Source organism: Oryzias latipes, chromosome 18, assembly GCF_002234675.1.
Source record: "Oryzias latipes chromosome 18, ASM223467v1".
Classification (NCBI taxonomy): domain Eukaryota; kingdom Metazoa; phylum Chordata; class Actinopteri; order Beloniformes; family Adrianichthyidae; genus Oryzias; species Oryzias latipes.
In genome coordinates, this window is record NC_019876.2 from 28,908,949 (window position 1) to 28,931,866 (window position 22,918).

The window sequence follows — 22,918 nt, forward strand, 5'->3', positions numbered from 1 at the left end:
TGTAAAGTGCCTTTCAAACAAAACTTACAGACACTGACTGTACATATAAACAAAAGCCAATAAATATACTAAAAAAACACCAACCACTTTAACAGGTCCACATTGCTAGTACCAGGTTGGAGCCCTTTATATTCAGAACCAACTAAATCCTAGGTGTCATAGATTCAACAAGGTTCTGGGAACCTTCCTCAGAGTTTGGTCCATGTTGATATGACAGCATCACACAGTTGCTACAGATTTGTCTGCTGGACATCCATGAGGCCTATCTCCTGTTCCACCACATCCCAAAGGTTCTCTACTGGGTTGAGTTCTGATGACTCTGGATGCCGTTTGAGAGAGAACTCATTGTCATGTTCTAGAAACCAGTCTGACATGATTCCAGCTTGATGACATGGAGCCTTATCCTTCTGGAAGTAGCATCAGAAGATGGTCCACTGTGGTCAGAAAGGGATGGACATGGTCAGCAACAATACTCAGGTAGGCTGTGGCGATAAAACCATGTCAACTGGTACTAAAGGGACCAAAGTCTGAAAAGAAAGTATCCCTCACCATCACACCACCACCACCAGCCTGAACCGTTGATACAAGGCAGGATGGATCTATGCTTTCATGTTGTTGAAGCCAAATTCTGACCCTTCCATTTGAATGTGGCAGCAGAAATGGAGACTCATCAGACCAGACAACGTTTTTCCATCTTCTATGGTCCAGTTTTGGTGAGTCTGAGTGAATTGTAGCCTCAGTTTCCTGTTCTTAGCTGACAGCAGTGGTACCCAGTGTGGTCTTCTGCTGCTGTAGTCCATCTGCCTCCAGGTTGGACGTGTTGTTCTTTCATTGATGCTCTTCTGCAGACCTTGGTTGGAACCAGTGGTTCTTTGAGTTCCTGTTGTCTTTCTCTCAGCTGGAGCCAGTCTGGTCATCCTCCTCTGACCTCTGGCATCAACAGGACATTTCTGTACAGAGAACTGCTGCTTTCTGGATATTTTCTCTTTTCTGGACCGTTCTCTGGAAACCCTAGAGATAGTTGTGGGTGAAAATCCCAGTAGATCAGCAGTTACTGAAATCCTCAGACCAGCCAGTCTGGCACCAACAACCATGTCACTTCAATCAGGTGCTGTTGCTGCCATGTGACTGGCTGATTTAGAAACATGTGTTAACGAGCAGTTGTACAGGAGTACCAAATAAGTGACTATTGGGTGTACATTTAGAGCACAATGAATGGCAGCTGACAGAAGAGTGAAATCAAAGAGAAAAAGCATATTTAAACAGAGTGTTGAGTTTGAATTTGAAAGTTGCAAGAGAGTTAGTGTTACGGAAGTCAGGAGGGAGAGAATTCCAGAGTTTGCGGGCTGAGCATTCAGTCGCTATGGTGATAAGCCGGTTAGAGAGTTGAACAGAAGCAGACTAGAGAGAAAGAGAGGCGGTATTAAGGTGGATATGGTCAGATAGATGGGGAGGAGGGCCTTAGATGTAAAAAGTTTGAATGTGATTCTGGAGGCTGTGCAATGACTAGAGGACGAGGTTCTGGAGACGATAAAGGCACCTGAGTTATGAACCAATTGGAGCTTATGGGGTTGTTGTTGTTTCTTTTGGAGGAACAAAGACAGAATTACAGTAATCGAAACGGGACCAGTGACCAGACTGTGAACAAGAATGGAAGGAGAGTGGGCGGTGAGGGTGGGACAAGAGCGATTAATGTCATATAAGTGGAAGTAGGCAGACCAAGCAATGTTATTGATATGAAATTGAAAAGATAATGACCTATTCAGGATGACATCCAGGCAGTTAACCTGTGGGGAAGAGGAGACTAAAGATGAGACGATGGGAAGAGTTAAGTGTGTAACTTTGGAGAAGGTAGATTTGGAACCAACAAGAAGTAGTTCCATTTTATCGTAACTGAGTCTAAGAAAGTTTGGGGTGAATCCGTTTTTGATTTCAGATAGACAGGAGGAGAGGAGGAGTCTGGTTTACTAGATAAATAGAGCTGGGTGTCATCTGCAAAACTGTGGACATTGATACTAAATTTGGGAAAAATATTGGAATGGGGTTGAAGGTAAGTGATGAAAAGAAGAAGACAGAACCTTAGGGTACACCAGAAGAAATGAAAGAGGGCTGGCATTTAATGGATTTGAAACCATTGGAGGGGAGTGGAGGTGATACGAAGAGAAGAGTCTATGGAGGAGGATGGAGTGAGACATGGCGTCAAAGGCCACACTCAGGTCAAGGAGGATGAAGATGGTGAAGAGGTCATTAATGATTTTCATCAGAGTTGAAGAATAAGTAATGGCAGAAATAAATCTTGGATGTTATATTTGGATCTGTGGAAAATAAGCCACTATAGATGAAATCCATGAAGTAGCATTATAGATGTTTTTAAAGTGGTAAAACTCCGTAAACTTTTCTCAAACAGACATGCACATTTTCACACTTAAATTTCAAACCTTCATAAATAAATATGTTCAGTTTTATTGAATGAAAATAAAGATCTGATTATGATCAAAGATTTATGTAGATTTATCCACCTAAATGGATTCTGTACAGCAGGAGATTAACATGGTCAACAGTAGGCCAGCACAATAAATCGCAAATTTATTATCGCAATTTTAAGGTGTCCAATATCCATATCGCAAAATTAGCTGAAAATTGCGTAAATGGTAAATCTTAAATGTGCTAAAACAATCTTATGGCAGCTTGAAGTATATAACGAATCAAATAAATCCCTTGATTCCTTTGACCAATCGGATGGAGCCCTTTTCTGTTAGATGCTCGCCTCCTATGTAGTCTAGGGTCATTTGGAGAATCATTTAAGGTATTTTGACTCTTATTTAAATTAAACTGTTGCAGTGAAATGGAAATGTTTTTGGATGGTTTGCTATTTGTTCATTTATCGCAAGTTATATTGTCAACGCAATATCGATCACTAATATCGCACATTGCGAGTTTTCCTCATATCGTGCAACCCTAGTCAACAGCCAATCAGGATGCAGAAGATGCGCAAAACCTTATTGAAATTCTATAAATGTTGAAAAAACGTAATTTTGGAATCGCACTGTTTCCATTCAATCATAATCATGCGAACAAACCAACTCACACAATAAGCGATGGATGTGAGCAACACTTTGACAGCAGATACATCAGATACACTCAAATTTCTGCCGTTGCTCTAACGCTCATCTATCAAAGGAGACACCGGCGTCTTCTTCAGGACACAGAGTGGCTGCCCGTACATGTGGGAGGGGCCACGGATGAAGCCATTTTTGGAACTGGTGGTTAGTGATTTTACAGAGTAGCTGTGGATCCAACTATTCCACATGACACGCCATACTTTAAGATCAAAACGACAGCTGTGAAAAAGACAAAGTGTAGCGTACAGAGACTTTTGCATCAACCATCTGTGGTAAAAAAGAAAAAAAGTGTTTGGATTTTCGTCTTTTCCATTCAGATGTTTATTGCTAAATTTAAAGCCGTCTTGAGGCTGATTCCAAAATTTGCTATAGTAGGTCACCTGTCTGTATAGAAACGCCATTTACATTGAAAATGTGCTGCAGTCTTCACCTTAACAAAGACCATGGCTTTTCTTAAGATAGAACAAATGTGGAAATTATAAAAACTATCTTTGGTACATGATGCTGAACAAATACTTTGGTTGAAAAAATGGACCAGAATATTTATTAAATCTTTGCAATAATCTGAAGTGTACTGTGTGATTTCCTCATTAAATGTGATTAAGTGTATAAAATGCCTTTATGGAATATTTCTCAAGTTTTCAGAGCTTAAAGTCAGAAAAGAATGCCTTTGGTTATGAAATATTTAATAATTCTTTGGTCCCATTCTTTTGGTTTGACATCAAAAGGGGAATGTCAGACAAAAGATTTACAAGTCGACATTTTCCCAAAGGTTTTCACTTCTGGAACAGACTCCGACAAAGCGTAGAATCTTGAAGTTCTGCTTCAATCATCTTTTTATCCATTATCAAAACGTTCTTATTGGTTCTATTAATGATTATTGTGCTATTTATAGCCAATATTAAAAAAAACGGTGTCGTTTTAGGACATGGTTTCTGCTGAGTGGCAGTTCATTAAATTTCACCTCTGAGCTGTGAGCAGGACTGCTGGCAGTGAGCCCCCACTTCCAGTCGTCCACCTGTTTAAAGTCTTTTTTTTTTTTTATACACTGTATTTTATCCCACGAAGGGAAATTCTTTCTCCGCATTTGACCCATTCCCTTGGGGAGCGGTGAGCTGCAGCCGAAACCGCGCTCGGGAGGCAGTAGCATTAAGGGTCTTGCCTAAGGACCCTCACTGGGTGATGTTAACTGCTCGCCATTGATATGGTAATTGCCCCCAGTACCATTGCTCATTCCCCTCCGGGAATCGAACCCTGGTTTCCTGCATGGTAGCTTCCCACCTTACCAACCGAGCTACCCAGCCTGCTAGCTTACAGCCCCTCACACCCCCAAGCTAACATTAGCAGTGCAACAAAAATGGCAGCATTATCAGATCTATCTATCCGTACAGTTCTAACCCAGATTCCAGCTCAGACCAGGAAAACAAAGACGTTCACACATCTGTTTGTCTGCAGGTGGATGATCAGAAAGGGGCGGAGCAGGGAGTTTGTGGCCCCGCCCAGCATTTATTCTACAAAAGAAATTACAATTGTTTCCCAAAATTTTTTTTTTCTTTCCCTTGATTTCCATAATGATTCAAAAGCACCGAAGGCTTTGAACTGTAAAGAAAATGCTCTCAGCGCTCGCTGGAATCGTTTAGTCTGTAGCATAATTAAAAATAAATGTTAGAACCAGAAACGTTTTTTCATTTTCAAAATGAAAAAATATTTGTCTGAGAGAAAATGAAAAAGCAATCCTCCAAACCGCTTTTTCTTCTTCAACACCGCTCATTTTGTCACTTAATTAAAAAAAAAAAATGGTATTTGGCATTTCATTTTCAAAAAGTTCTCCAGTAAATGTGCAGTAATAATGCTAAAGACATGCTTCCAGAGTTTAGCTCCTTGTTGTGATGAAACGCCAAAGCCGTTACACAGATCTTTAGTTTCATCAGACACTCGCTGGCCTCTTCCCTTTTAGATCAAAATCCAAACGTTTTTGTAATGAAGCCTTAAAATTAAAGTAAATAAAAAAAACATATTAATCTTTTCCTGGGGTGAGGGGGTGACCTTCAGAATGACAGGTAAGTCCAGGTTGACATTTGTAGAGGATTTGTGTTTCCATTTTTGATCCAAAACATTATTTTCGTTTTCGAAAAAAGAAAAAAAAAAGAATCTAAAGCAAATAATCACTCGCCGTCTTCTGTTCCAGGAAACTAAAGATGAAGGTGACCCTCGGCTTAGAATTTGCTTTCTGTTTGTCCGTGTCAGCAGAAGTGTTTGAACGTCTTTGAACACAGATATTTGATTATTTTTGTAACAATTGAGCTGGCTGCCATCTTTATATTCATTCATTTTCTTCTGTTTTGTCCCTTTCGGGGTCACGGGGCTGCCAGAGCCTATCCCGGCCACTTACTGGCAAAAGCAGGGGACATCCTGGACAGGTCGCCAGTCTGTCACAAGGTCACATGTCACACACCCATTCACTCTCACTTTCATACCTTATGGACAATTTAGAGTTGCCAATTGACCTATGGAGCATGTTTTTGGATGGTGGGAGGGAGCTGGAGACCCTGGAGAGAACCTACGCAATGCACCGGCAGCCGGGGACCTTCCTGCTACAAGGCAAGAGTGGTAACCACTGCGCCACCGTGCTGCCATCTCTACAAATGGTCCCATTTGGGTTCCACTTGTGCTTTTCTGAGGTACATCCATGCCACATTTAGTGTTTGTACCACTAATGTGCTAGCTATCAACCCAACTGCCTTCACTACACAATTCAGAGGTGAATTTCTAATGAATTCCTGCAGCTCTGAAGAAACTATGTGCTAAAAAACCACACAGGTTTTTTAGATTTAGGCTGAAAACGTAATTAAATGACCACTGGGAACCCTGTGAAACCAGATCCAAATATGTCCAGAGCAGGACTTTGAATTGACAATGTTCAAGAGGCACGACATCAAAAACTTTGATTCCACACTCAGATGTTTTCAAAGCCTCACTTTCCTAACACTTTTGGACGCTGGCGTCTAATTGGTTAGTACAAAAAAGCTTTCATTTAGATTTTGTTTTCACAAGGGTCAAAACCCTTGTTCTTATCCTAGGCACTTTAACGTTGAGAGTTGGGTCATCTAGACCCACTAGACAGTGCTCTGAACCTTTTTTCTTCAATGATTTGTGGTCTTTGCTGGTGTCCATGGATTTCATTAAATCTTTCCACCTTTATCCACCTTTGTCATGGTAGGAAGAACACGTCAATGGAAGGGGGGGGTCACCTAAGATAGAACGAGGGTTAAAGGTCTCAGAAACCTGCATCAAAACAACAGAAACGGATTTTTAACTCGTCAAGTAACTGAACAGAAATGACGGTAAAAGGTTTCACATACAGGATTATTATATTGGATTGTAAAAGAATGACAGCACACCAGAATCACAATAATAGACACACGTTTGACTGGGCTTTTCTATTTTAGATACAGTGCCTTACCAAAGTATTTAGCCCCCTTGAACCATTTCAACCTTTTTGCACATTTCAGGCTGCAAACATAAAAATATAAAGTATTTTTTGTGAAGAATCAACAACAAGAGGGACACAATCATGAAGTGAAATGAAATTTATTGGATATTTCAAACTTGTTTAACAAATACAAAACTGAAAAATCCACCTGAATGTAACCAAGTCTCCGGTTATATGCAGATGCTCTCTGGGGTTTAAATCAAATATGTTCTATTTGATCATCTTTTAACCCTTGTTCTATCCTAGACACTTTAACATTGGGAGTGGGGTCATCTAGACCCACTAGACAATGCTCTGAACCTTTTTTCTTCAATGATTTGTGATCTTCACTGGTGTCCATGGATTACATGAAATCTTTCCACCTTTATCCACCTTTGTCATGGTAGGGAGAACACCTCAATGGAAGGGTGGGGTCATCTAAGATAGCATAAGGGTTAAGGCTGACAAAAAAAGGAATACAGCTAAAAGACTGGAAAGAACTTAGAAATCTAAATGCAAAGTTTCTATAAAATGCTGGGATGTCACAAAGGGAGACGCCTCCTGCGGTGTTTTCCTCATGATGGTCTCAGTGTTCAGGTACTTGATGGAACCAAATTCTAACCAAAAACCTTTTCCGTGTTTCATCAACTCTCTGTGGGTCTAAACAGCTGATTTAGTCTTTGAGTCGTTCCAAGTTCTAACAGCCACGAACACGACGCAGCTGAACGGCGAGCAGCTCCACCCGACCACAGCGCCTTCAGGTTGGTGACAGACAGTCAGGTGTTCAGGTGAACTTGTCTCCAAGTGTCATCAGCAGACTTGGATCAAGACCCAGAACTACTGTCAGAGTTTGGGACAGACCCAGGAGAGGAGCCCCCCCCCCCCAGTGATTTGATACCGTCTGTATTTCTACTCAATTAATATCAAAGGGAACTTGTATGCATTTCATTAAAATTGAGACAAAATAGGTGAACACTCATGTAAATAATTGTTTTGAGTTTACTTCATTCGTCAACATACTAACATGCTCACTTTCCCCTCATTTTAAATAAATCTAATGATCTTTTAACATAACCACTGCTTTAAATAAAAGCTAATCAGCGAGATCCTCATTCACTCCATGGACTAATGGATGAATACGGGCTGATAAAAAATCCTCTTCATTCAAGTTTTGTCTTTAAAACATCGTCAAGGAGAGTTTTATTTACACAAATGTTAAATTACATCGTTCAGCTCACTCAGGTGAGAATCATCAAATACATCAAAAAGACTAAAAACACACGGTTAGAATTTGAAAGATTTGTTTTTATTTTAACCAAAAAGCGATGAAACAGACAAAAGCAAACCAAGCTTGTTTCATTACAAGGTCTCACAACCTCTAATTTTTATACAGCAATAGAAATCAGTACACAATTTAAAAAAAAAGTTCAAATGTTACTCGACAAGCATGTCAAGACTGCCAGAATAGAAAAGAACTAATAAAATGTTTGCACAGTTCCACATGTAGGTGTATCAGCGTCAGATATAAGCAGTAATGATACTAGAACCAACACAAAAGCTCTACAATAAAAAAAAGAGAAAACTGGAAGCTGCTGAACAAAACTGAATCAATGCAGACTCACCTTTACACATGCACCAATTAGAATTCAAAAGGTATTTTAGCATGTACGTTCTTCCAAAAAGTCTAAAAGTTCATTCTTCCCATACTATGAACAGAATCAGGGAGCCCAGAGGCCAAAGCTTTCAACAACAGTACAGGAAACACATGGAATAGGAAATTAAAGTGGTTATTCGGAGCCTTTTTACCTGGAATGGAATCACAACATGATATAAATTCCATCACATTAAAATGGACTAAGAACCTAAAGTACTGTTGGTTACTGAAAAGATTTACAGGAACCATTTCCTTCTCACCCACACATCTGCCACAAACAGAGCCCTGGCTTTAGCTTTAGACAACAGTGAGACACAGACTTAACATTTCGGTGACCGGTGTGTGTGAGTGTGTCACTTGTCCTACCTGCCTCATGTCGGCCGACACCTAGACAAGGTTTAGTAAGGGTACCGTGGCCGCTCAGCACCCTGTTCCCGCAAATGGTCGTAGGTAGTGCTTCTCTGGAGCGTGGCTGCCGGGGAAAGGCGCGAACGCTCGAATGCATATCCACCCGCCTCGGCGGCACCTCTCCGTATCGGACTCCGGTCACGAGTGTAGTATGAGGAGATCGGGGTTGGTTGAGGAGGGGCGGGGGGACACTCGTATGACTCGACGCTAGAGGGCGGCAGACGCTCCCGCACAGCCGTAGAGGAAGATGTTGTTGGTGGAGCAGGCATGGCGACGCCCCGGCGTTCTTCGAAATAACTGCCTCCGTAGGCACTGGCCCTGTACTTCTCGTAGTAGTCCACGACCCCGTACGGATCCCTTTCCTCATAAGGCGACCGTCGCACCGAGAAGGCTGGTACCGCGCCATAGAATGAGCTGCTTCCCCTGTATGCCCCGTCACTGCCGTACATCCGAGCCATGCTATGATCACCGACAGCATTTATGCCATAAGTTGGAGGTGGCCCATATCTCATTGCGTTCTCGTAGCCCGTACCTCCTCCATAACCTGGCACACCCGTGCTTTGACCAGAAGCCCTAGGAAAACCAGGTGCAAAGCTGCTGCCATAATCTGGTTCCCCACCAAAGTCTGGATAAGCCATGCTCTGCTCACGCCCACCAAATCCGGAAGCATCATATTCAGACTTTGGCTCAGAGCCGTTTCTCTGGAAGCCATTTTGGTCTAGAGGGCATTCTTTGGACCAGTGGCCTTCCTGCCCGCAACGATAACAACCCGATCGGTCTCCCATTCCCGGCGCAGTACGGAGGCGGCTAGTGGAAAGCTTCACGCTCATCAGTTTGCCTTAAAAAGAAAACACTCAGTAAGGACTGATGCCTACATTGGATAGAAATGATCAATTTCACATCTAATGTGTGGAATGAAGTCTCAAGCCTGCTTCTTCACTAGACTGGTTACAAACATTTCTGTTAACAAAGGAGATTCAAAAGTGGTGGCAATAAAGCTGAAATCCGTAAGTCTCCCGACATTTTCCTTTAAAAACTTGGAAAAGTTCACGACAAGACTTGAAAAAAACCTCCTTTGCAGTACAGCAAAGATTCTCTAATCGTTCTTACACGATACACTAAATTTGACACTGGACAGCATGGTAATGTCCGCATAACCTTTTTTTACCTTAATGAGCTGCCTTAGTGCGTCACTATTCTCTTCAGATCAATGTCTAGGTTTACATCATACAGGGTCCAAAACCAGAATGATGTCAGGTGTCACGAGTCCAGTTAAAGTTGACCTTACGGATATCAGCTTTATAACTGGTCTACCTTTGCCAATAGACCTGTTCTTCCTCACATCAAGCATTCAAGACTTACCTGCTGGTCAACAGGAACACAACTACCTAAACACTACTGCATTCATTTTAACTCACTTTTCCCATCAAGCCCAACCCAGAATTTCACCTTTAAAAGCAGTGTTGTCCAATTTATTTATAGCCTCCATGGCATCTTCCATTCTCTCCATGTGCACAAAAGCATAGTTTTTTACGATGTCACACTCCAGCACGGCGCCAAACTCTTCAAACTTGGCTCTCAGCTCCTGGTTGGTACAAGCAATGTTACCAACGTGGAGTTTGGTGGATCCTCTTGATTTGCCGCGGCTCAATTCAACATTCATAGGCTGGGCGTTCAGCTCGTACTGGTGAAGGTTGCGAATGGCCTCCTCTGCCTCTGCTTTGCTGTCCATGTGCACAAAGCCAAAATTCTTGACGATGGAACATTCTGCAATCTTCCCATACTGGGAGAACAAGGAGCGAAGTTCTTCTGTCGTCGTTTCAGGGGCCAAGTTGCCAATGAATATTTTCACCATCGTTAGGCCTCCACGTCACTAAAAAAAAGAAAAATTATTGAGATATTGCTATTAAATTTCAATCATTTTAACCAAAATTATTACCAACATTTTTTTCTTCTGCCTCCCTACTGTTTTCTGTCTAAAGTAATAAAGAAAATATTGATAGTTTCACAGCAGTAGAAACGCAGGCTGAGTCAATTCTGGGAGAAGATCCAAACAAAGTAACAACATGGATGGAGCCTCTAATGGGAAAAGCCAGGCAGATGGAATATCTGTCATGTGAATGTGTTGTTAGCCACCACTCCAGTCATGGCTTTTATACAGTTTGACAGCTGAGCAGTAAAAGTTATTTAAAATTGTTAGTTTAAGGTATTTAATCAAATATGTAACAACTACAAAATTATTATGCAGATTCACATTCACGGTTTCACCAACTAGGCCGCGGTGAACGATATCGACAGAAAAAGCATAGTGTGTTTCCTAATATTCTGGAATTACTTCAATAAATAAAAGACAAAAGCTCGTTGTGGATTTATTTAGCAAACCATCCACACTAAAAACAGGAACATTGCTTGCACGTCTTCGTGCATTTCTCGGAAAACGTTAGCTAAATGCTAACGGAGTGGTGCGTTAGCCAGAATCGACTATAGCTCGACAGCGTTAGCCTCTTCTAGACGAGGTTTTCTAAAGATAGAGCGGCACCAGACATATACGTCACGGTACAAATTCGTTCGACAAAAATCCCGCATATTATTGATGCTTAAGCGATGGCCTCGCTAGCACTGCTAATTTATGAAACACGAGTTAGCATGTTAGCTTGATGAGGCTAATCCTTCAACGCTTCTTCGGTTTACCGGAAGTATTAATCGGCGTATCTGCGACCACTTCAACCCTACCGATGGATGCATCACAGCAGGCTCTCTTTAGTGTGTTAAAAAGATACCTGTAAGCAAAATGGGGCTCGGCGGGCCTGAACCTGCGAAGAATGAAATGGCGAACGATTCGAATGGATCGTCCCTATCTGACGTCACGCGTAACTGACGTAGACGACGCGATGGAGGGGACGTACAAATCACTCTTCATAGAACATTGGTTTCGAAATAAGATTATTTTTGTGTTTCAATTATTTAACAACCAGGGCTTACTTTTAACTTATGAGGAATTCCTATCTAAATTTAACTTCCCTGTTCCCCCTTTAGAATATGCTAGAGTGTTTGGAGCGATTCCCTCTGGTGTCTGCATGTTGTTTAAGTTCCAACACAGAGTTCATGTTGAGGAGCCTTTTCTACTCTCTCCCATTAATACTCCTGTGGGGAAAATATGTCTGACTGGTTATCCCAGGAAAAACAACAAATCCATTAGGACATTATTTCAAACGAACGTTGTTTCACTACCTCGTAGCATGTCTTATTGGAACATGTTTGTTGCAGATATTGCATGGAAGGAGGTTTGGCAAATACCCTATAAATTTTTAATCACTAATAAGGTTAAAGAAGTTTCTTTTAAGATTATCCATAGAATTTATCCATCTAAAACGTTTATTCAAAATAGATTTAAGTTAAACATTGAGACATTTTGTAGTTTTGGTTGTAATTCCCCTGAAACAGTTATTCATCTTTTCTGGTATTGCCCCAAAGTGAAGGTGTTTTGGCAGAAATTGTGTGATTTTATTAATGATAGAATTGATTCTTGTTTTGTCTTATTCTGGAAAGATGTCTTGTTGGGTCTAATATCAAAACATATGCAAAAGGACTCTGGTTTACTTTTAAATCTTTTACTCATTTTGGCTAAATTCCATATCCATAAATGTAAATTTTCTGGTAGAAAACCCTGTTTCACTGTATTCCTTTCTGATTTAAGTCAATATATCAACAGTATTCGAAATTCAGAGAAGCAAAAAAATCAGAACATTGTCTGTATGTGATAGATTCAGTATTTTTTCATAGAGTTTAACCCCCTGGCTTATTTCTATTTCTATTCTTGTTCCTCTGTATGTTACAGATGTGTATTTGATATATGCTGTTGTGTTTTTTTTTGATTGCATACCTAAAAGTACTTTCTTGTAAAATGGCATAATGTGCAATAAAGTAGTTAAAAAAAAAGAAAAAAAAAAGATGGAGGAGACGTACGACGTCATTTTTTAGATGAGATCTTTTATTTATTTTTTATTATTGAACATTTGCAGAATACAGTATAAGAATAAACATATATCAATACAATATAAGAATAAACCAAAGTTCTGAATATGCAACAACATTGTTTTGACCTTTTGAAAGTCTTGATTATTACGCACAAAATTATAAGTAAATACATTTTTAATCAAATTGGTGTTCAATAATAACCACATAAAACAATCACAGAAGGAAATAAATAACAAAAAAAATAAAAGAAAAAAATAGATAAAATAAATATACATGTATCATCTATACTGGTACAATTTTTTTTTTTTTTGTCTGAAGGCCAAATTTAAACTCTAAAAGCAGAATCATCTCTCAAAGGATGAAATTTATTCTTTTAATGTAGAATTTAATCTCAAAAGCTAGGGTTCCACCTCTAAAATCTATTACGTTAAAAGTCTGAAATTTCGTCTCCAAAGGTCGAATTTTGTCTCTGACAGTTGAAAATATTCTCTAAAGGAAGAATATTTTTTCTAAAGGTAGGATTTCTATCCAAACTCCAAAACCCACCCATGCACAGGGACAACATGCGAACACCACGCAGAAAAGACCCTGATGGGATTTGATCCAGGGCCTTCTTGTAGTGAGGCCAAAGTATGAACCGCTGCAGCGCCTCATCCCTCTGATGTTTGGCGAATGCAGGTCCCTCTGTCGTCCTCTTCTGGTCCTCTCTGCTTCTGCTGTCCTTTGGGCTTCTCCTGCAGGTATTTGAATACTGGCAGGTGCTCCTAACGCACCTGCAGCCATTCTCCAGAGACCCTGCTGTATTAAAGACAGTTGTCTTCATCTCCTAGCCAGAGCTCACTCGTGGATTATCCTCATCAGTTCAGACAGCCGTAACTGTTCCGGATTCCTCCACCTTCCTTCAGGTGTTTGCTCCACAGCAGCCAGCCTCCTTCTCTGCTCATCATGAAGGTTTGCCCCAGATTTCAGCAAAGAGCAGAACTCCATCCACAAAAAGCTCCAGCTAAGAATTGTGTTCAAAAAGAGCGGCAAAGATTTGTTGAGTTGAAATGAGAAAATAATCCGTATGAATTTGTCTTTTTAAATTAAACTTTTCATCAAAACATGTCCTCCCCATACATACTCTCACCTGGATTAAATGTTCAATCTGTTAAAGAGCAGAACCAATCGCTTAAAAACCAAACAAAATCGAATAACTGTAATTTTAAAAGACTTAAAGATGTTGAAATTGTGAAATGATTAAACAAACTAATTGTGCTTCCATTTGCACTTTTTGACTAAAAACCCACAAAAAAAGTTGATTTTTATAAAAACAAATCTATTCACACTTTCAGTCATAAATCAATAAACAAGTTATACATTAAAACTTTTATATATTTTTTAAACTCATTTGTTTAAATAACATTGTTTTATGAAATGCACTTCAGAGATGAAAATGTAAAGTACATCATTTTGTTTTCTGAAGGTTATTTTTCGGGAAAAGTCACAGTTTAGGATGTCCCTTTGCCAAAGAAATGACATCACTTCTGTCAAACAGTTTTATTGTAGTGGGTTTTGCTTTTTTGGTGAAAAATAAAAAACTTTATTTCATCCTTAAGGAATGTCTTTACTAATGTTAGTTTTACAGACATTTTTAATACACTTAGCAATTCAGTGCAGTTATAAATAAGTTTCCTGCTCTATGAATCTACAAAAAAGATGAAAAAAGGGGTTTCGTTAAAAAAGTCAGAAGTCTATCAAGACCAACGTGACACAGGATTAAGCTGAGGCCTCAGTCCATGATGTTCACGACGTAAGAGCTTAAAAACAATTCAAGAGCGTGCTCATGGGGTCACGGAAGTTAAATCTCACAGGTCCATTCTGTTGGGGAGAACTGAAGTTCTGAAAAGTTCTTCTGCAGTCCTGAAAGCCAACAGCCTTCTAGAAAGCAGAGTTAAAGCCGTGCTATTCGCACCAGTCCTTCACGTGGTTTTGGTGCGTCCAGTAGGAATCGCTGCTGCATCTCCATCTTTACTTCACTAAACCAGAGTCTTCTGCGGTCGGCGTCAGTCCCCGCTGTTTCTTAGTAGCTGCTCTCGTGACCGGTCAGTATGTACAGATTGCTTAAGGCTGAAGGGTCGTCGGTGGGCGTACTCTGAAGGATGATGTCTCTGTTCGGTCAGAAACAAAGCAAAATCATGTCACAGCTTGTACAAAGTGCAGAAAATGACAAGACCCCTCCTTAAATTCAGCTCTTCGTGGAACAGAAGTGGAAAGACACATTTGTCGATGCATCTACCCAAAAAAAAAAACAAAAAAAAAACACACACACACAATTGCGTACGATTTACGTAACAATTGTGTACAGACTACGAAAAATAAAAAAAATGTGTAATTCTTAATCGACCAAAACTCTGAACAGCTCAAAACCGAATTCCCATAAAGACCCGTTGGCTGAAACCCTGTACAGACATCTGTGTACATTTACGAACGCAAGAAACACGTATGAATGATGTGGATCACGCATGGATCACGGAAGACTGACGTTTCATACGTGGAAACGTACGTAGCAGCTGTGAGACACGACCTGGAAAGCAAAACTTGCCTACCAAGGCCTCAGGGCCTTTCTCCAAAAACCAAGAAAACAGGAAACAAAACAAAAAGAAGCAATGTCCTCAATCCTTACATTTCCAATGTGTCAGACAAACTCAAAAGGATTTTTAAACACATCCTGACCCACTCTGACAAAACCCATACAATTCCCAACAGAGAACCATGTTCCCTCGTTTCTCACGGGGGTTCAGTTCTAAAGACCCGCCATTGGAGAAGTATGTGCAGTAGGAATATAGGCTATTAAAGTAGCTTTTAAGGCTGTAAACCTACTCACTGCACACTATATACACATTTCTCTCTTGTTTAAACTCTCAAAGTCCAGCATTAGAGAATTAAAACAAAGGTCTGATCGCGATGAAGATCTGTTCCGTTTGGCAAACGGGAAACATTCTGTACCGGACACACGGCACAAGATTGAGTGACAAATCTACAGCCAGAACACAGGTCACTCTTTAAGAAAAAAGCAAAACTGCATTGAAAAAATATTAGCAAAACCACGAAAGATGAACTGTAATAAAGCCAGGGATCACTGTAGTGTGGAGTATTCCATCCACAGCAACAAAAACTGCAATGAACAGCACACCAAAGAGACCAGACCACTCTTCCACTAGAGCAGGGGTCCCCAAATCCAGGCCTGGAGCGTCGGTGTCCTTCATGTTTTCCTACCATCCTGCCATTGAAGCTCCTTATTGGCCAAACACACCTGATCCAGGTAATCAGCAGCAGAGAAGGCAGGGTTGCTGGAAAACCAGCAGGAGGTCGCTCCTCAAGCCCTGGATTTGGAGACTCCTGCACTAGAGGCAATATCAACACTGCAAGGTTAACTAGTCCACCTGAAGGCCACAAACTGGGGATAGGGACGGCTGAATGTTGGATGGTTTGAGCCAGGAGTCGAGGAAGTTATTTTGGTCAAAAGAGACCCACCTTCCTTCATCAGAAACGGGGGCTCCAGATATAAACTCACAGCTGTCCTTTGATGACTCATAAGACCCTTTAGCACGGTTTACAGTAAACTCTCAGGTCCATGTGACCCAAAACCACTCAGGCCTTTGTTTTTAGTCAACAATTCGTCCAACTTCTTCCTCTGAGGAGCTCATAAAAACCAGTTGATTTCAGAATTAAGAAATCCTATTGTGTAAGAGGCAAAACGTCTTCAGCTTACAAAAACTGAGTCCAGATGAACTTTTCCTGCTTTGGAACAATTCTGGATGAACGACGGTCTTCACCGATACAGTTAGAACCACTGCATTTTAGTCAATTAAGCCTAGTTTCCACTTAGCACTCCGGTTCGGTTTAGGATGGTCCAGGCAATTCAGGTGAGAGAGAAGATTGTTGGCGGCGAAGAGGAACACAGCTGCTATTCTGGAGCTTTCCTTTGTCGTAGTAACCTTCAGCCAATCAACAGGCTCCAACAGTAGCTCCACCTTAACTGGTCCATTCCATTTTTCTATGGACCTACAACCACCACCATACTACAATAATGGTATGGTTTAGTCCGGCTTAATGGGTCCATTGTATAATAAAAACGGTTCAAATACCAAACCAGACTGTACTGTACTCGAACATACAAAACCGTATGGTACCACTCAGAGGAAACGAGGCTTTAATCTCTTTTATCTTCATACCTGTTTGTTCCCAAAACTCGAAATATTCGACTTTCATCTGTAATTTCTTGCGTCACCTGCAAATTAACAAAACATTTTATTTGATGCCGTTAATTTTGAATAAAAACAGGAAATGACATGCTTTTGTGAACAATTACCTCGTTTGAATGAAAACTCCTCCCCTTTAGGCCGTGCTTCCAGAAAGCCAGGACACTATCCTGTAAGCAGACTGTTGGGACACAGGTCAGTGCAGTTCACCGAGGTCCGGTTTCCTGCGTTTCTCACCGGGTTTCACGTTACCTAGAGTTTCGATGGGGAAGTCAAAGATCATCTCAGCCGTAAACTCTTTTGATGGAAGCCCTTGCTGGTTCACAATTCTTACACTTTCTGTTGAGGGAGAACAACCAAATGAATAACAAAGAAACATCGGGGAGATTCCTAGAGGTCTGGACGGGCTGACTTACTCTCAACTGCAATGAGGACAGTGTCTCGATCCAGTTGGGTCACTTGAACGGCTCGAAGTCCTCCACTGTCTGCACACATGCAGAAAAGTTTTCCCTCTGAAGCCTCGGGATCACTGGAGATTTGAAGGCATTCGTCTTACCTGGTGCTGATGTGGGTGTACTGTTTAGCTCTATGATATCAAACAGGAGCTGTTGGCTAGCCTGGGGTGTCTCCGTGCCACACTCTCTCACCCCCACACAAAGTTGGGGGAACTCATCTGTAGCCACCACCAGCAGCTCAAACACCGGCAGAGGCTCTGGCAACCGGATGGGTATGTGCTGGAGAAGAAACGAAAGGAAAAGTCTGTCAGGTTCCATCAGCTAAAAGAAGACGATTCAGCGTGAGGACCCAAAATGCAGAGACTGGAGGCACAGGGTTCCAAGGCAAAAAGGGTTTATTATTACAAAGAAAAGTGCTACCGAGTAGGGAACCCATCCAAACCCAACTGTCGGGGTAACCAGGGAAGAAGACAGTATGGACCAGCACCGAGGAAGACATATATACAAACAGGACTGACGAGACACCGGTTGAAAACGATCAGGGGAGATTGGGCTAAGGGAAGTAAAACACAAAACCAAGACATGCTGGAAACCTTCACAATAAAACAGGAAACAAAACTAGGGCATATAGAACTCTAATCATGAGTTTTGTTGCAGTATTACAAAAAAAGCTAGTGTTTGAGTGTTTTGAGTTGAACTAATTTCTGTAAAATTAGTCGTCATACTTTAACTTCATTTTTGAACGTGCAACTCTTTACAAAAGTCGAAAAGGAAAAAGTGTACGGAATCACAATAAGATATGCTGAAGAGAATCGTGAATCGGTGTTGACTCGGCCTGCAGCAACAGTTTTAGGCATGGGGCGTACGGGCGATTGCCCCGGGCGCAAATCTAAAGGGGCGGCGGCTCAGTGTAGTGTACAACCGCCTCTGCCGGCCTGTGCTTGGACTTTCCCAGCATGAGGCTGGCAGCCATTTGGTCTAAACCGCTGACGTTTAACACGACGGATCGGGTTCATTTCTGCTCACAGCAACCTGCCAGTTCTGCCAGACGGAGAAGGTCTCACAAACTGAAAGATGGCAGCAGTTGTGTCCCTCTCCATCACAGTGATTGAGTAAAGTAACAATATACGTTTAAAAGTCATGCAATCTTGACATAAGTCCAGGAAAAACTATATAGTCTTCCTTGGGTGTTATCTTGTCTATCCAAAGCGTTTCTGTTTAAAGGGAATCTCCTCAGACTTTCAGGGAAAAAGCAGCTTTTTGAAAGAATTGTTGCACCAACCTTTAGCAGCAGGAACTTCTGGAGAGGCTCGTACCACAACAACAAGACCAATCCAGAGGGAACTGCCCCGCACAGAAATGTGCTGTCGGTGTAGGGGTTTCTCGCTGGGGGGAAGAAAGATGTGATGAACTGCTAAAATACAGTGTGCACAGCAACAAAATGATTTAAAGTCTCTGAAGAAAGCCACGAGCAATAAAGCCCACAGTAGTCAGAGAACTCTGGCTCTAGAACCAAAGTCACAGGTGATCATAATAAGAAAGAACGTGCAAAGTCTGTCCACTTTATAAAACAAGAAGGTCTACAGATCGAGATGATTTAGTCTCAAAATAGCTGCAGATGCGGTGTGAGTAGTGCATGTTTTAAAACCGTGCAGATGTGGTTAATTTACCCACAAGTTATGTCTTTTAACATCAAAGAAGTCACCGTCTGATTTGAAATCCACACGCGTGTTTTAGTGCACACTTCCCCCTCACTACAGCTTCCACACTGTATTTAAAGGCTGCAGAAACGCATGAGGATTTCATTCAATGTAAAGTTATGTTGCAACAACAAGATGACGCTTGTATGTGAATCACGGCTGACAGACTGATCAAGTCCTAAAATTGTAGACATAAAAAGACAGAGGACATGTGAGGACTGAAATATTTAGCCGAATTACATTCTTAAAGGTATTTGACACCTTTCCTACTCTTCAGAGCTAAGCTAAACATTTCCAAACTGCAGAAGAAATGAGACCTGGAAGGCATCTGGAGTCTCTTACCTACACAACACCGTCTGCAGCCTTTACTGTCGGGAATTTTCACAGATATGGCAAACTTCCTGAGAAACAAAGGAAAACACCGCAGGAAGTCGAATCAGGATCAGCTTAAAGTGAATGAAAAAAAGGTAAATTTGCAGATAAAATATGAATATCTATACATTCAACTTGATAGAAATAGTAAACGTTTGAAGAAAGGAATGACAAATTTGAATCTGGAATTTAAAACGATACACATAAAACTTGTTTATAAGTAACAGGAACTGTTTTTATTTACAACTTTTGTTATTTTGTTTCCTTCCCACTTCTGTTTTAGTCCTTAAATTACAGTTTCAATTCAGTAAAGGGGTTGTTCTTCAAAGTTTGGTACATCAGACGAGCTGCGCCAACAACAGATGCTGTTCTGGAGTGTTTTTTTTTTAAAAACTCAAGTTTCATCCATCCATCCATCCATCTTCCTCAGCTTATCCTGGACCGGGTCATGGGGGTAGCAGTCTAAGCAAAAATGCCCAGACTTCCCTCTCCCTGGCCACGTCCTCCACCTCCTCTGGGGGGACTCCGTCCCCAGGCCAGCAGTGAGACCTAGTCCCTCCAGCGTGTCCTGGGTCTTCCCCGGGGCCTCCGTCCAGTGGGACAAGCCTGGAACTCCTCCCCAGGGAGGCGTCCAGGAGGCATCTGGACTAAATACCCGAGCCACCTCAACTGGCTCCTCTGGATGTGGATATTCTACTCCGAGCTCTCTATGGGTGACCAAGCTCCTCCCCTTATTTCTAAGGGAGCGTCCAGCCCCCATATGGATAAAGCTCATTTCAGCCGCTTGTATTCGGGACCTGGTTCTTTCGGTCATGAGCCCATGACCATTGGTGAGTATTGGAACGACCGAACTAACCGGTAAATTGAGAGCTTTGCCTTCTGACTTGGCTCTCTCTTCGTAACAACGGACCGATACATCGACCGCATAACTACAGACGCTGCTCCAATCCGCCTGTCAATCTCACGCTCCAGTCTTTCCTCACTCGACCCTAAAATATTTAAACTCCTCCCACTGGGGCAGGAGTACTCCGCCCACCGAGAGAGGGCAAACTGCTACCTCCATGAACCGCCACCTTTGCGTGGTGGGGGAGTTTGAGCAAGTGATCGAGTGATCCCAGGAGCTAAGCTGTCTGGGGCTTAAGCCCCCGGTGGGGTCTCCAATTGCAGACAGGTCCGGGGTGACGAGTCAGACAAAGAGTGGTTAAGAAGCCTCGGATGAGCAGAGCAATCAAGGTCCCAACTACGTCGCCGGGATTGGCGTCAACGGGGCCCCAACTCTAGAGCCAAGTTGGGGCTCGCAGGCGAGTGCCTGGTGACCAGGGCTCTCTCTACGGGCCCCGGTCTGCACCACTCTCCCATGGGGCCACCACCCATAGGAGACCTCAAAAGGGGCGGTGCCATGTGGTTTGGGTGGCAGTCGAAGGCGGGTGCCAAACTCCGGTCACGGAACGTGGAATTCAGGTATCAAATTGACAGGTTTTTAAAAGCTATTTTCTATATTGTAATTAAGTTGGAAATGTTTGTCCTTTCTTTACAATTTTCATTATTTCAAGTTTATTTTTGAGTTTAAAACTGTTTCCAAACAGTTACAGTCCTGTTTTTCATTCCCTTTAAGCTGATCCGGAATGAAACAATGACATATTTAGTTCACATCAGTGGGGAAAAACGACAAAATGACCCCTTTCTTCCACCCGGCAGCCTCCGTCTTCAGCAGTAATCGTTCTTAAGATGTCCACTACCGTGCACTGATCCTCTCAGTCAAGCGGTTTGTGCTGAGAGACAAGTTGCTGTGCTTCTTCTGCAGATGTCCCCGATGTTCAAACAGAGCCGTCAGGTTGTGGGAATAAAGCTGAGACGACTTTCCTGCAGGAAACACGTGGAAGTGGTTTAAAACACGCCCAGCGGGTGCGACCGGCTCCATTGAGCTTCCAAAGAGCCGCTTTACCTGACACGGACATCAGCACGTTGTTCATGACGTACAGCCACGTACAGCGCTGAGGCACGAGCTGCAGAAAAAGACAGAACAGGGAGTGGCTGCAGCTTTCCCGCTCATCCTTGCTGCCCACAGAAGCTCGTTACCTTCTCTAGCGTGTCCTCGTGAAGTTCATTGAGGTTCAGTATGTAGATGCCCTCCTCTGCCCCCAGAATAAGGTACTGATCTGCAAGGAAAACACCAGGGAGCGGAATCCAGAGACTATTAGAGTTTGATGGTGTTTGAGCAGAGCGGACGGCCGGACGTCTCACCTCTGGATTTAGGGAAAATCCAGGTGGCAGCACAGTGGATTTTGAGAGGACAGCCGTTGAAGACTTTAGAGAAACAGGCTCCCATCTGGAGAACGAGAGGAAAAGACTGAATCCAGACTGCTTTTGGTACTTTGGTACTGTCAACACAAATGAATCTGACACAAGAGTTTCAGAACACGTGTGGGGTGGGAGGGGCCTGCTCTGCTGCCATTCCAACCATAACCTTCTGGACCAAAGATGAATGAATCCTCAAAATGTAAACGCTTTTGTTCATTTGATATAAAAATCCTTTCAAAAATTGGATCATATCCATAAATCAGTTTTCTTTCAGCTCTTTCTTATAATTTTTGTTTTGTTAGTTCAGTTTTAAGTTCTGATGGCGGTGCACACATGGCTCAGCGCTCCGTGGCGTGTTTGGAGGTTTTTGTGTGCGTTTTGCTTCATGAACAATCCGTCAGGCGAATATCGTCTCCAGCCGCTGTGAGCGACTTCAGATCAGAGAATGCAGTGAACCAATGGTGATGAGTGAGTTTGATAATTCATGTAATGACAGAGAAATGTGTGTGGATATGTGTGTCTGTGTATGAGTAAAGGTGGCTGTGTTGTATGATTGTTGTATTTAATACCTAGTTTATTTTATTCTATTTTTCTATTATATTTTAGAGACTGAATGAATAGAGAATAGTGCACTGACCAGAGAGCATTTAAAAGCTTGTTGTACTCGAGACAATGACAATAATAAATCTAATTTAATCTAGTCTAATCTATGCTAATCTACTCTAACCTAACCTAACCTAACCTAGCCTAGCCTAGCCTAACCTAACCTAACCTATCCTATCCTATCCTATCCTATCCTATCCTATCCTAACCTAACCTAAGCTTACATAGCCTAGCCTAGCCTGGCCTAACCTTACATGGCCTAGCCTAGCCTGACCTAACCTAGCCTAGCCTAACCTAGCCTAACCTAATCTAACCTAACCTAACCTAGCCTAGCCTAGCCTAACCTATCCTAACCTAGCCTAGCCTAGCCTAACCTAACCTAACCTAGCCTAACCTAGCCTAGCCTTACATGACCTAGCCTAGCCTTCCCTTACCTAACCTAACCTAGCCTAGCCTAGCCTAGCCTAACGTAACCTAACCTAATCTAATCTAATTTAATCTAATCTCATCTAATCTAATATATCATAACCTAGCCTAGCCTAAACTAACCTAATCTAATCTAATCTAACATAACCTAGCCTAGCCTAGCCTAACCTAATCCAACCTAAC

General features: G+C 42.0%; 2 protein-coding genes across 5 annotated transcripts in view; both read right to left on the reverse strand.

Moving 5' to 3' along the window:
- Positions 1 to 7,878: 7,878 nt before the first annotated feature.
- LOC101169378 (RNA-binding protein 4.1) lies at positions 7,879 to 11,532 on the reverse strand. 2 transcript variants are annotated; one of them, XM_004075029.3, is made up of 3 exons: positions 11,437 to 11,532; positions 10,106 to 10,529; positions 7,879 to 9,494 (listed from the first exon to the last, which is right to left on the reverse strand). In XM_004075029.3, the coding sequence occupies exons 2-3, from the start codon at positions 10,509 to 10,511 to the stop codon at positions 8,647 to 8,649; spliced, it is 1,254 nt and encodes a 417-aa protein (XP_004075077.1). In that variant the 5' UTR covers positions 10,512 to 10,529; positions 11,437 to 11,532; the 3' UTR covers positions 7,879 to 8,646. The 2 variants fall into 2 exon arrangements, with proteins under 2 accessions (XP_004075077.1, XP_011480314.1); XM_011482012.3 differs by lacking the exon at positions 11,437 to 11,532 and adding an exon at positions 11,348 to 11,436.
- Positions 11,533 to 14,158: 2,626 nt separating this feature from the next.
- Positions 14,159 to 22,918, reverse strand: part of map4k2 (mitogen-activated protein kinase kinase kinase kinase 2) — a 33,904-nt gene continuing 25,144 nt past the window's right edge. For all 3 annotated transcript variants that reach the window (XM_011487783.3, XM_011487781.3, XM_011487780.3), the window contains 12 exons: positions 21,650 to 21,734; positions 21,485 to 21,564; positions 21,351 to 21,411; positions 21,145 to 21,268; positions 19,376 to 19,434; positions 18,616 to 18,719; positions 17,435 to 17,612; positions 17,295 to 17,363; positions 17,131 to 17,217; positions 16,989 to 17,059; positions 16,852 to 16,907; positions 14,159 to 14,784 (listed from right to left, as the gene is read on the reverse strand). In XM_011487783.3, coding sequence (XP_011486085.1) covers positions 14,697 to 14,784; positions 16,852 to 16,907; positions 16,989 to 17,059; positions 17,131 to 17,217; positions 17,295 to 17,363; positions 17,435 to 17,612; positions 18,616 to 18,719; positions 19,376 to 19,434; positions 21,145 to 21,268; positions 21,351 to 21,411; positions 21,485 to 21,564; positions 21,650 to 21,734 — 1,062 coding nt within the window. In that variant the 3' untranslated portion in view covers positions 14,159 to 14,696. The remainder of the gene's footprint in view (positions 14,785 to 16,851; positions 16,908 to 16,988; positions 17,060 to 17,130; positions 17,218 to 17,294; positions 17,364 to 17,434; positions 17,613 to 18,615; positions 18,720 to 19,375; positions 19,435 to 21,144; positions 21,269 to 21,350; positions 21,412 to 21,484; positions 21,565 to 21,649; positions 21,735 to 22,918) is intronic.

What these genes read in the sequence shown, in the direction of transcription:
- LOC101169378 (XM_004075029.3), bottom strand. Translation starts at nt 10,511, where the DNA reads ATGGTGAAAATATTCATTGGCAACTTGGCCCCTGAAACGACGACAGAA. An exon ending in GGACAACACTGCTTTTAAAG is followed by an intron (nt 9,495 to 10,105) that starts GTGAAATTCTGG and finishes TTTCTTTTTAAG; the next exon opens with GCAAACTGATGAGCGTGAAG.